This window comes from Periophthalmus magnuspinnatus, chromosome 22, assembly GCF_009829125.3.
Source record: "Periophthalmus magnuspinnatus isolate fPerMag1 chromosome 22, fPerMag1.2.pri, whole genome shotgun sequence".
In the NCBI taxonomy this organism is placed as follows: domain Eukaryota; kingdom Metazoa; phylum Chordata; class Actinopteri; order Gobiiformes; family Gobiidae; genus Periophthalmus; species Periophthalmus magnuspinnatus.
The window spans coordinates 25,699,843-25,713,861 of record NC_047147.1 but is presented as its reverse complement, the minus strand read 5'-3'; the positions used below and the strand labels follow the sequence as shown (position 1 = coordinate 25,713,861).

Sequence of the window (14,019 nt, the reverse complement as noted above, 5' to 3'; positions counted from 1 at the left end):
ATAAATATCAAGCACTTGAATACTACGTTTAAATGCATTTGCAATTGAGTTAAATAAGCTCAAATAGCATAATCTTGATAAGGTCGAGTCGAGATAAGAAGTAACGAGTTTTAACTTTTTATTTAGTTGCACAAATGTTCACTTTATACTGTTCTTTACCTACACTGGGGCAATATTTTAACTGTAAAGTAGATTCGAATTTTTCAAAGAGGTAAAAATGATAAAAGTGCATTGAATCAGTTGATTTTAGTGCGTTTTATTCTGCCTTTCCGTCTCGTTTCCACCGGATGTGGAGACGGGGCGCGCGGACAGTCGCTTGACGCTCTTTGCCAAAACGACTTGTGCTTCTCCGCTTTTCGCAGAACATTCGAGAGGTAAGGCCCCAAATTACTCAACCGACATGTTTTACACAGTTTTACAACAGTTTAAATGTTTAAGAAGTTAATTTTACCCCTTAAATCAAGCTAAATTCTCGTTTTTAGCCGAGTATTTAATCTATCGTCACAGCTGGCTCGAACTAGCTTCTGGCCTAACGTTACACTTGGCAACTACGAAACTGGATTTAGCGTCGTCATTTGCCCTAACATCCAATTTAATCTACCGAATTACAGCTAAAATGTAATCTGTATTTCTATTTATGTATATAGCTAAAGGTACAGATGATTCTCGGTCTTGATTTGCCTTATTTTACACATATGCGCCGTAATTTCTGATGTAACGTGTTTGGCAGGCACGCTTCTTGAAACCTGACCCAGATGTCAATCGCGCATCGCTGTAGATAATTAAGTTTTGGTAGCATTTCTCTTGTTTAAATCTTAACTTTTTGACCTAACACCACATCGCCACGTTGTCTTGTCTCGTCGCAATCCCAGATCGATTACACATTTGTTTATCTTGGTTTTCACAGGTCTCTGGCTCTTGGGACTCGGCTCCTCTGTGTCCACTTCGGCACCGTTTGCACCACTTTGGCACCGTTTTGACGCTGAGGGTGTTGAACTGTGCATCTTTACATCGCGACAATACTCTTCTTTAACAAGACTCTTTGCTGTAATCGATACGAGGCCAGCATCCAGCCAGCGACATCGTTCACTGCGGTTCTTGGACGACTAGTGTTGGGTTTATGTCTTTGTTGTGCGAAAACGGTGAGTACCAAACATACCCATTCACTTTTACGCACATTTTAGTCACTAATGTCCAGTTTATACGCCTTGTAAATGTTTTTACACAGCAGCAGTACCAAAGGATTGTGCAATACATCCAGTTTTCTCATCCACGATATCAAAATGGCGTCGTCCAGTCACTTACTCGTGCGCTATGACGCACTCTGCACCAAGACGAGCTAAAGCCGAGCTAGTTAACGTATTCCTGAAATAGTAGCAACCTTTAGCCTCATGCAGCCTACAGATTTGAGACCACCGCTTATTTTTGAGTCATTTCAGGTCAAGAGAACCATGTTTTGTTTGTAAAATCCAGTTAAATTACAGGTTTTTATGCGCGTGATAGGTCTGGCCCTGAATTGCATATGCAGCACTGTACGCAGGATATTAAAATGCTAATGGATAAAAACAAGCCTGCCAAGAGGATTATAGCCAAGTATTAAATAACACGACATGTCAGTTAGACTAGGAGACGTATAAGATGCAAGACGTGTATAAGCGGTGCCTGGATCCGCTTGTCCCTCCATTGAAATGAATGGAAATTACTTTACGACACAGATAACATGGTCAACTAGTTAATTGTCAGATCTCAAAGGAATCATTGGACATATTGTATGGTCTGTACAATAAAACTAGTAGTGATTATGACATTTCTGCATTATTATTATTGTTTGGCTCATCATTGTGTATTAAATGAGTTCTGCCTGGTTAAATTAAAATCAATACTAGTTCTGTACCAATATTTGTACTTAGGGATGTCAATAAGCAGTCAATAATAACAAACAAAAAAAAAAATCTAGTTTGAGAAGCAAAAACAATTCTTTTTCTGTTTACATTGATCAAGTGAATCTTTAGTGCTTTTGTCTATGTCACATTAACTGTACTGTTTCATTCATAAAGTTTGACTTGGCCACAGATTAAATGCTGATCTATAAAACAATCTGAATGAAACAAAATGAACAATTCCTCTGTTTTTGGTAATGGGGTCAGTAACCTCATTTTTGATACTAAGCACTAGACTTGTTACTGATTCTGATACCACGACGATAATGAAAACACTTTCTTCAGACAATAGAATGTAATTACCAACATTAAACAGTAGTACTTTCTTTTATATTGCCATGTGGCCTTATATTTGTGTAATCCCTCTGTGGTCCAGTAGGTTCCATAGTGGTCCATGGGTGTATACTAGTCTGTGTCTTATGCTCTGACACAGCTCAAGATGCATCTAAATCTATAAGGAAAGGTTTATTTCTGTCCTGCGAATGTGATACTTTTTAGTATTGATTCCTGGTCATATGAATATCTAGTGTTGATACTAGATTTGGTATCGATTAGTATCTGATTTTCAGTACATTTGACAACCCTAGTATGAGTACAACAAGGGAAAAGAACACAGAAACTGTACTGTCAAACGATACTGGCTTTTACATATGCTGGACTAAACTCATTTAAATACGTTAAAATAGGCAGAAGTAAACCGTGTGCCTGGGTCTAAATAAATATTGGTAAAAGACAGAGTTCATGCAAATACAGCCAGGGTTTATTTCTCGTCCTTCAGACGCAGAATGACGCACTGGAAACGTCAATTCCACAAAGTCAACACTAACCTAGCATAATGACTGAAACATTCATGTAATGAAATGAACTGATTACTAAATGAATTATCTCAATAATCACATAATGGTTATGCAGACTAAAGACAGACTCACACAAGAGTGTTGACATTTCAAGAGGACAAAGGTTTTGTCAGTCATAGCAAGAATTACATAAAAATGGCAGGCACAAGAAATGTATACTTTTAGTGGTTTTGATCAAACTTTAGCTTTGTTTGGGTATGAATGTATAAAGTATAAAACAAATGTGGAAATAGCGGTGAGCTCTCATAAGTACTTTTACTTCTGCTTACTCCTTTCGAGTGCTGTGTTGGTGGTTTTCAGATTCTAGTATGTGATGTCATACTACCAGATGGAGGAACGTTTTTCCTGTTGTACGCTGTATTTTGCCATGAAATATCCAAATCTCTCGTGGGGTTTTCATTATCGAAACAACTCACTGATTAATCTATTAGCTCTTAATCTATTATCTCTAAAGATATTTCTTGGGCAATTAAACACCTGGTAATCGACAAAATTTAACATGAATACATTTAATGCCATACATTGGAGCATTCTAGGCAAATCAATAACATCTCCAAATCAATGACATCTCCATGGAGACAGGTGGTGGACCCACAACTAGAAAAGCTACATAACTCGCCTTTTTAATCGAGATGTGAGATTACTCAAACATAAGATTCGTTGCTCCTCTAACAGTTATTTAAAACCTTTATGTGAATAGTTGGCAGCTGTAGGCCTCCTGTATTTGAGCCTAGAACAAGAGAAGTCCTTATGCTGCTAAAGCCCCTAAAACAAAGCTGTTTTTCAGTGTCTGCAGTGCGTTCAGTGGGTTAGACTCTGGGCAGTGAAAACAGGCCTTCAGTGCTGACGATGGTGGATATCTCATTCACTGGATATGAGGCTGTCAGCAGGATTCTACCAGCTAAGAGAGGAGCAACTGGAACAGGGACAAGTGGCAATAAATAAGGATAGATGATGATTGATGAAACATTGACAGCTATTGGTGTATTTTTAATTACACTGTTCTTTCCTGTGAAATATCCAAAAAGGTAAATTCACAAATGTTAAAGCTGATCATTTCTATTACTGACTAGACCCAAGAATTGACTGTATTGAACCAAAAACCTACATTTTAGCAATATTCATTTTAACTGCCACACCTGTATTAAATATTGGCCTATAGAATGTTGTGTTATCTGAAACCCAGCAATTTAAGGGTTAATGCCAGATAGGCAGCTGTGATTGGTCAGTGATGCGTACAAACTAACAAAATTCGGACAGTGCAATGAATCAAATTTGAGTAATTTCTAATGGTCAATGATCTGCTTAAAAACATGCAGTAGGGGGCAGAGTTCAGACTTAACTGGAAGAAATCTGACCAGACAATGATTAATAGTCTCTATTGTTTAACAGGGAAAAGGCCTTTTTTAATAAGACAAAAAATTATCTATTAAAAAAATCAAGATCTCCCGAATTTGAGAAGAAAAACATTTATAAATATTGTGTCATATCACCCAACCATAAGTCAAATAATTGTGATACATAATTATTTCAACTGGACTTAAAGGGCACTGTACCTGCTTTTATGGTCTGTTAAAATGGTTTCCAGTGGTCCAAAGTTATTCTTCGCATTCTGAGCATCCTAATTATGCCCTATGATGAGTTTATAATCGTTTTTCACAACTCCCAAATAGTACAGTGTTGGCAACATTTGGCATGCAAACGGTGAACTTCCTGATTCAGACAGTACATGTACAAATTTTGCTCAGATATGTGGGAAAAAATACTGGGTGTTGGCTTTTCAAGTTGGGTCATCTTTTTTTTTTTTTTTTTTAAATTTCAACAAATAATGCATTATATAGGCATTTTTATAGACCTTTTTCTAAAAACAAGTCCACATTGTAACTTTTATCATCAGTAACCCGCTTTTTCTCTCCCCTTGTCTCTGCAGAGCTGTTGCGCAGCCGTTGGATCCTGTGTGGTGGAACCGTTGCCTTGAAGCCCTCAGCTCTCGGCCACAGCGGCACAGCGTTTTTCATGTCAGAGACCGAGCTCGCTTGTACTCGTTTATGTCATCCCCTCTTTTCCAGACAGAAGATCCCGAAAAGTCCCCAAAGATCCTCTTATCTCACTGATAGTGCTCACAGCATCCATCCAACATGGCTGTCAACGTCAACCGCAGCGTGTCAGACCAGTTCTATCGCTACAAAATGCCCCGTCTGATCGCTAAGGTACGCAAAGTCACTGCTAAGGAAATACTGAAGGTTTGAGATAAGAAAATTGTCCTACAAGCTTAAACTGAGCCCAATATCAGTCAAGCCAAGTATTGAGCTGCATAAATCAGGATTACAGAATTATTCGTGAGCAGCTTCCTCTTATAGGTGACATTTTGAGGAGCTTTTTTTCATTCAAAAGATATGAATAATATTTTGTTAATTCCTATGGCAACAGTCCTATTTTCAAATAAGCAATGGTCCTCCACCAGAAAAGTTGCACAGTGCACCTTTTAAAGTTGTTACCTGATCTCCAGTGGGTGTTGTAGCAATAAAACCCGCAAACCCTTTAGTTCTTACCAGATATTCTAAATCAGATTCTGTTGGCAACTAATATTTGAGGATTCGGTTTATTGAAGATTTTTTCTCAATTGCAATAGGATTCTTTCACAAGTTCACATTTTAAACATGTTCAAAATAATTGAAATATGAACTGGCAAACTAATATAAGAATCACAAATGTACGGGTCTAAACTACAGGGTTAGCAGTTTTTATGCAGAATAACATAGAATATTTAGTTTGTGGAGAAAATTATGGTACTTAAAATCGTAAAGCCTTATATTGAAATGTGTATTCATATTCATTCCTGTGAGTGTTTCTTTTCTTTGCAATCAATAAATAGAAAAGTTTTTTTTCAGATCATAAATTGTAGGAGTGTTTTGTGTTTCAGGTGGAAGGCAAAGGGAATGGAATCAAGACGGTCATTGTCAACATGGTGGATGTTGCCAAGGCTCTGAACAGGCCTCCGACATGTGAGTCATGCGACACCATCAGGGCCATAACGTCAGTTTCATACCACATTATGTGACAGTGATATAGTGGTTTTGGCTGATTTAGATTAATCGAGGAAGCTCTTAACGTTAAGCTTTCATTTAATATGGTTTTAAGGATGTTTTAGTGAAATGAATGTTTGGTTCACAGCTAAAACAAACCAGGATCAGAAAACAGTTTATTAGACATCAGTATGTAACTACTATTAGACTCCCACCAGTCCAGTTTCCTTAGAATATTTATAAATTACAGTAAACTCTGTCAAGTAATGAGCCAGATAAAGGGATACAGTTACAGTAGCTATGAATTTATTTTATACCACACCACTTCAGATAAGAGTTAACATGTGTAGGCTCTAGGTCTGTTTTTAGATTCTCTCCATGTCTTTGCCTCGTCACATTTTTTTTATTTAACTTATTTTTTAAGATCATGGTCCTCTGTGCTCTTACACACAAACTCACTGTTTATTTGCCACTTGTTTATAATCACACAAAGATCATGTTATTTTGAAGCGAATTCTCATTTGTATTCAACCCAACTATTTCAGTATTACAGTTCTCTCTCTCTCTCTGTTTTCAGACCCAACCAAGTTTTTTGGTTGTGAACTGGGCGCTCAGACCCAGTTCGATTCCAAAAACGACCGCTACATCGTCAACGGCTCCCACGAGGCCAATAAGCTGCAGGACATGCTCGACGGGTTCATACGGAAATTTGTGCTGTGCTCCGAGTGCGACAACCCCGAAACTGATCTGGTACAGAACTATATGATCTTATAAACTAAAATATTAAACGGAAAGAAAACAGAAGTAAAACACATTTATAGGTTTGGTGAAATTTACTTTTCAAATTTCGTTCATAATTCTAAACATCTTCAGGTTTGTTTTCCCCATTATGCTTCATACTGCAGTTTAGACCTGGCATTTGCCCAGTATTAGCACTGATATTTGGACAGTCCCGAATTGTGTATTTTTTTTTCCTTCATAAACTTGTATTGGCCCAAAATGTAATAATTCTGATATTTATCAACAATATTTTTAATCTCACCAGTCTGTTTTAATTTTCCCAAGTAATGTACCTGTGGAGCACAGAGCAAAATAACATATCTATTTGAGAGCAGAGGAGAGGGTCAGATGGAGCAGAGGGTGTAGAGGAGAGGGTCAGATGGAGCAGAGGGTGTAGAGGAGAGGGTCAGATGGAGCAGAGGGTGTAGAGGAGAGGGTCAGATGGAGCAGAGGGTGTAGAGGAGAGGGTCAGATGGAGCAGAGGGTGTAGAGGAGAGGGTCAGATGGAGCAGAGGGTGTAGAGGAGAGGGTCAGATGGAGAGTGATCCTCATTCATTTATTGTCTTTATTTTTGCAGCATGTCAACCCCAAGAAACAAACCATCGGCTCTTCGTGTAAGGCCTGTGGGTACCGCGGCATGCTCGACACCAGACACAAACTCTGCACTTTCATCCTCAAAAACCCACCAGGTACGGATGCACCTGGTCATATTAATGTTAAATGACTTTTATTACTTTTTAAATTAAATTGTACACATTTTTAAAGGCACTATAAAACATGACTCATAACTCGACACACTTGCATTTAAGTGAGTACATTTTAGACAAAATGAAAAGAATATAGAAAAACAAAAAATACATTTCATACTTTGCAGTGACGTCACACTAGAGGTGTATGTTTATGGTGGAATACTAATGTGTGCATCGTGTCACCATGGTAACTGCTGAACTGCCAGAATGTTTTGGGATTGTCTCTAATCAAGCATAAAATATGTAATATATAATTAAATGGCACATTATGAGGAGCCTATGATTGATATGAGCATTAAGTTTAGATCTATGATTTCCAGCAATAAAGGTGAGAGGGACTAACTGAAAAACTGTTGGCTAATGCTAGCTAGCTTGTGTGACTGTAATTTATGTGAGAGACTTGTTTAACAGCACAAATCAGGTCACTTGTTGTAGTTCAGTTCTCTATGGTCTTATTGTGTTAAAACAATGTTCAGATTAAAGTCTATCAGACAAAGGAGTGCCTCCAGCTGGCATCAATATTTCCTGAGGAGTAAAAAATATCAAATTAGCAAAATATCAATTAGACCAACACCAATCTCATGAGAACTGTAACTTGTACCACTTTTTAAAGGTTTTAGTGGTGTTACCTTTTGTACAAATTCTCCAATATAATTCACTTTTTTTATTCAATGAAAATATCACTCCTTTTTAGCCAAAAATATCTACTATTTAGTTATATTATTTGATGAACTTTTTAGTTTTAGTCATCAATCATCATTATGGACTTAAAATGACATCAGTATTTATTTTTATTGTACTTGCTCAAATGAACACGGCTCTCCATATTCATATCCATTATGAACATTTACCAAGGACCATAACAATGATTTTAAAAGGTGATTCTTGAGGTCTAATGATAGTTGCCAGTATTGGTTACAGACACTAAAAAGTATTGCAGTAGTGTAACCTGTTGTACTGTGGTTGCGATTTCAGAGGCAACAGAGAGTGGGTCAGCTTCAGTCAAGAAAGAAAAGGAGAAGAAGAACCGGAAGAAGGACAAAGAAAACGGCTCTGGAAGCGGAGAGGCCGGGAACAACGAGCACATCGACGCTCCGGACGCAGTGGTGGGTTTGAGACAAGGCGTCATTTTAGGTTCATTGTCTACTAAAGTAAAGAAGCACCATGTAACTTTATTGGTGGAGGGTTTGCCACCTGGATGTATGTTTTTCAATGTCTCAGTGGCTCACACAGGTCTCTTACAAGTTGGTCTATATAATGTCTTATACTTTGATTCAGACGGCGTGTAATGGTCAGATTTTTGTCACAAATTTTAGGATAGAAAAGTTGAGTAATTCAGCTTTAACGAATGGCTACAAGATGGATAACTATTTTGTATTTTGATCATTATCTGGACTATACAAACTCTAAAACACATACCAAAAGACTTTTTTTTAATACTGCGAATTAAATAAAATTATATTAAATGAAGAAAAGTTTTTTTTCTTCATAAATCTTTCCTATGGTTGATCTTCAATCACCCCCTTTCAACATTTAATTGGTTAGAATTTTATTGTATAATAGAAATACTAATAGACTACTAAAATAAACATTAGTCGCAGTCCTACAACGTGACAACATCCTCATGGAGATAAGCAGGTCTAATGGATGTTTTGTGTTGTGTTTTCAGGATGGAGACGATGATGATGAGGACTGGGCGGAGGAGACTACAGAGGAGGCACAGAGACGCAGGATGGAGGAGATCAGTGACCACGCCAAAGTCCTGACCCTCAGCGACGACCTGGAGAAACCTCTGGAGGAGAGGGTCAACTTGTTCTATAACTTTGTCAAGGTCAGACATGTTGGAAGTGTGCTGTGAAAACTCTACAACTCCCTCAATGCAATAACAAGGGCTTGTATTCAAATGGATGTGGACATTTCAGGTGGCAAACTCCACTTGGTCCAACGTTCATCCTGAAATGAGCATGCAGACTGCGCAAAAGCATTATTTTCTGGTTCATGGACACTCTTTACAATTGGATGCAGACAGGATACAAGCTTCTTTTACAAAATATCTGTACTGTATTGGCAAAACAAGTTTAACTTTTATTACATGAATAAAAATTAGGTGCAGTTCAGGTAAGAATTCATTAGTGGTGGTAAAATATTCCATAGTAGGGTTGTCAAAAGTAAGATGCAAATGATAATAAATCTATTATCGAGACTATCAACTTGAAGTCACATCAGCAGGACAGAAATGGACCTTTTCTGAATGGCTTTAGAATCTTTTGAACTAGTATAAGAGCACATAAACCTGGACGACTGAGGGATTATACAAATATAAGACCTCATGGTAATATAAAAGAATGTGATTTTCAACATTAAATCATCGTACTATTGTCTGAAGAGGAGAGCGTTTTTTTAATCATCATGGTGATCTGAATCTGTATCGTATCGAGTCTATACTAACATGTCAAACTTGATTTCAGTACTAGGGAATAGTAACACTACTCTATAGCCACAGCTGCCCTAGGACAGACTGTCTTGATGCTACCAGTCATCACCATAGTTACGTGTGACATAGTTATGTGTGAGGTGCCTTGCTGTAATTTATTTTCATGGAATAAAGTAAAATGTCTCTTGCCCTAGCAGATAAATTGTAAAAGCAGTTCTTGTTATAATATACTGTCTGCATCTAATTTATAATCCATTTTTATCAGTTGCAACCCTGGAAGGAATGTTTGCACGTCCGCATGCTGCTTAACATTACGCGCTTGTCTCTGAAAGTTGGGAAAAGTGCTTATAAACTTCTCACAACGAATAATTAGGATGCAAAGAATGAGTTCTGAAAGTGGGAAACAACTTTGGTCTGCTGCAAACTCTTTAAAATGAACTAGTTCTGTTTTTTCACATGTTGTGTGTATATTTTGTAGCATAAGAAGGAGACCGGTACGATCGACGCGGCGGATAAGGAGATTCTGGCTGAAGCGGAGCGTTTGGACGTGAAGGCCATGGGACCCCTGATTCTCAGCGAGCTCCTGTTCGACGAAAACATCAGAGAGCAGATCAAGAAGTACAAACGCCACTTCCTCCGGGTGAGTCCTGACCTTTTAACTGTGACCCTGACCCCTATGACATCATGTGGGTCTTGTGATTATTTGCAGAGTGCTGAGGCTGTGTGGGTGTAACAAGTTAATGGTAGACTGGGTTAACACTTGCTCTGGGTTTTAAGTCCCCGGTAAAGTCAGCCCTAGCCTCAGAAAGCTCAGAAATACTTATTTATGTACGTTAGGATTCTCAAGTATTAAATCAGATACTAAGCAATGCTCAAATGAGAATCTAGCTTTGATACTAATTTTAGTATCTATACTAATAAAACCACAATCACAGGACAGAAATGAACCTTTCCTGAATATCTTTAGAATGATCTTGTGCTGTATTAGGCCGAGACACATAGACTAATACGCCCATGGACCACTGAGAGATTACAGCTATGAGGTCACATGGTAATGTAAAAGAAAATACTTAGATTTAATGTTGAAAATCACACTCTATTGTCTAAAAGTGTTTTTTTTTTTAATTATCTTTGTGATATTGTACTCGATTTTGATACCTAATACCGATTCTAAGTCTTATTTGTTAAAAAAAAATATTGTTGTTCTGTTGTGTTTTAGTTCTGCCATGATAATAAGAAAGCCCAGAAGTACCTGTTAGGAGGTTTCGAGTGTGTGGTGAAGCTGCACCAAGTTCAGCTTCTGTCCCGAGTCCCGATCATCCTCAAAGACCTGTACGACGCCGACCTGCTGGAGGAGGATGTCATCTTTGCCTGGGCTGAGAAGGTGACACTGAACTTTGTGTATTTTTGTACAACGATTAATCTTGTGGCCCCACCTTGAATAGACAGAATATACATCTGCCATCTACTTGTAAAACAAAATCAAATAAACGGATGGTAGCTTTAAAAGAAGGGGTATTAGAAGGGCTATTATTCAAAAAAACTTTTTGGAGGTTTTGACCATGTCTGAGGTTTTATGTCATCTGTGTCTGTTTGAGTAATTTGGCAATCTCTCCGGGGCCCTCGTAACAGTCAGCGGTGCGATTCTGTCCAAGACCCGGCCCAGAAGCCTATATCTGTGCTCCCACAAGACACTTCTCCATAATTACACAAAAGCATAGAGCAAAACTACACTACAGCTTTACAAACCTGATGCGATGTGCAGTAGTTTCATTAGTGGGATGTATGCTGAATATGTTGGCACTCTGAAGGGGAAGGGATTGTTTTTTTTATTTATTTAAGAAAAGGGGCAACAGTACATATGAATGAACGCTGTAAATATGCCAGATTATAGCTTTAGGTTAAACATACTGTTTACAGACTATATATGTAACAGTGATTACAGTCTCATGTCAGTACAGACATTTTTAACAGCAACATGACGTGGTGCAGAAAGCAAAGGGAGGGGAGACTCAGAGTCAAAAACAAACTGAAACTTAACATGTTAATGATTTTGGTGATTATTGCAATTTCAAAACTATAAAACTTAACATGGTGATCTAAATGTTATGTGTCAGCAACCAATATTCCATAGATGTGTGACCATTGTTGTAATGCAAATTTCTTGCAGGTCTCCAAGAAGTATGTCTCTAAGGAACTAGCCAAAGAGATCCACGCTAAAGCGGCTCCGTTTGTGAAGTGGCTGAAGGAGGCAGAGGAGGAGAGTGAAGGCAGTGAGGAGGAAGAAGAGGAGGACGACGAGAACGTAGAGGTAAAAGCAATATAAGAGGTTTATATGTAGATTTTATATTTTTATTTCGAGAGATTGAGAGATATAGATTATATATAAAATATCTCTATATATCATAGTCAATAGCGTTATTCCAAATGTTACATCTTGCATTATATTCAACACATGATAACTGGCTACATGTTAATACTGTTGTCACGGTACTAAAAATCTATTATGATACGATGGAATAGACTTCATACTCAATTCTGTTACCACAATGATAATAAAAAACAACTCTATGTAGATAATAGTATGACATTTTCATCATATGATCTGTTGTTGTCCAGTTGGATCATACTGGCCCATGGGTTTGTATTAGTCTGTGTGTTTTATACTTGTTCTGATACAGCTCAAGATCATTCTAAACATTCAGGAAAGGTTCATTTCTGTCATGTGAATCTGACTTTTAGTGTTCATACCTGCTCAAATGAGTATCTAGAGTCAATACTAGTTACAGTATCAATTCGTTTTTTAATACTTTTGACAACTCTAGTAGATATTGAGTCAACAACCATAGTCTGAACTGTGCGCCCTGCTTTAGATTTAGCCATTATATCATCATGTGATACTTTCTAACCTGTAATTCCTACCCCTTCCTGCAGGTGGTGTACTCGTCCTCAGCCCGTGAGCTCAAAGTGGAGACTGTGAAAACTGTAACTCCAGAGAAAGAAGAGGACGATATTGACATCGACGCCATTTAAACGTCGCTTCTGTTTAAACCGCTCTGTAAATGAAACCTTATATTAAATGACTTCCCTCTCTCCTCTTCCTTTAACTCGCCCATTTACCCATAACCCCCCTCTCTCTTCCTCTCCTTTCTCCAGAATCCTCCTCTCCGCTCGTGGCATGACCTAACGTTAGTGCTTTACCTGCTGCTCACTGATGCTGTGTTCAGATTTATTGATGAAAATGAGTTTGATAAATTGACGTATTGGGGTTTTAATCGTGGGCGTGTTTTTGGGAGATAATTTGAAAATGCACATTGTTTTTTTGTTTTCTTTTTGCTTTTTTTGTCCCTATATTTTTCCAGTACAATAAAAGATGAATGTTTTGCTATCCATGACATTTCTCTGTCAACTTATTTGAATCTAGTGTCAAAGACTAGTAGTAATGGAGTACTCCCCCTTCTCTACTTATTTACTTGAATCAGTTTTTCCTGAAATTGTACTGCACAGTAGTTTTTATACTGCACAGACTCCACACTTTTATGTTTATTTTGGAGAAATATTTGTGACAGTGTAACAGTACTCATACTTCAGTAAAAATTGTAGTTAATCTTACTGCGAGTAAGTCTAAAAGGCTTTATTGAAAATATGAAATGATATGAGCATTTGTTTTGTGCCCCGCTCCTTCAGACATGGCTTGAAGCGAGGAGAGTGCAGGCCCTCAGGGATGCAACGATCCGATACTGGTAACTGATATCGATGCCAATCTTGAAATTTGCTGAGTTGGATATTGGCATCTAAATATCGGTTCAGCTGATCCTGATTGGGCATATAAATTGATGTAATAAGATAATTGGTTGTAGATGGTCCAGCCAATCTTATAACATTTATATCAAGTTGTTCTGTAGTTAAAAGGATAAATAACAGCTACATCTGGATCTGGTATCTGGTGTCTAAAGCTCTAGTTAGTGTTGAAGGGAGTATCTGAACTGAAAGAGCTGAATTGGTGCATCCCTACCGCAATAAAATCTCCTTGAAAAGCTTGAGAACTATTTCAAATGGTTTTTTTTTTATTATATAATGAATACAATTGATCCAATGAAAATTAAATAAAAGTTAAACACATCATAGACTGCCGTTTTGCAAAGTGACAATTAAATGGAAAATCTTACATGAATTCTTATTTAACTCCAAAACTCTACTAGGATATTTGAGTCTCTAGCGCCATCTATCTGC

At 37.7% G+C, this 14,019-nt stretch overlaps 1 protein-coding gene across 1 annotated transcript; it reads left to right on the top strand.

Annotated features, from left to right (window-relative positions):
* The first annotated feature begins 246 nt into the window (after nt 1-246).
* Nucleotides 247-13,178, top strand: eif5 (eukaryotic translation initiation factor 5). The gene is made up of 12 exons (XM_033988014.1): nt 247-374; nt 908-1,142; nt 4,728-5,007; nt 5,721-5,802; nt 6,401-6,573; nt 7,181-7,292; nt 8,328-8,458; nt 9,022-9,183; nt 10,265-10,426; nt 11,006-11,170; nt 11,957-12,097; nt 12,721-13,178. Exons 3-12 carry the CDS (start codon nt 4,936-4,938, stop codon nt 12,817-12,819), a joined length of 1,299 nt encoding a protein of 432 aa, XP_033843905.1. The 5' UTR covers nt 247-374; nt 908-1,142; nt 4,728-4,935; the 3' UTR covers nt 12,820-13,178.
* Nucleotides 13,179-14,019: the final 841 nt, after the last annotated feature.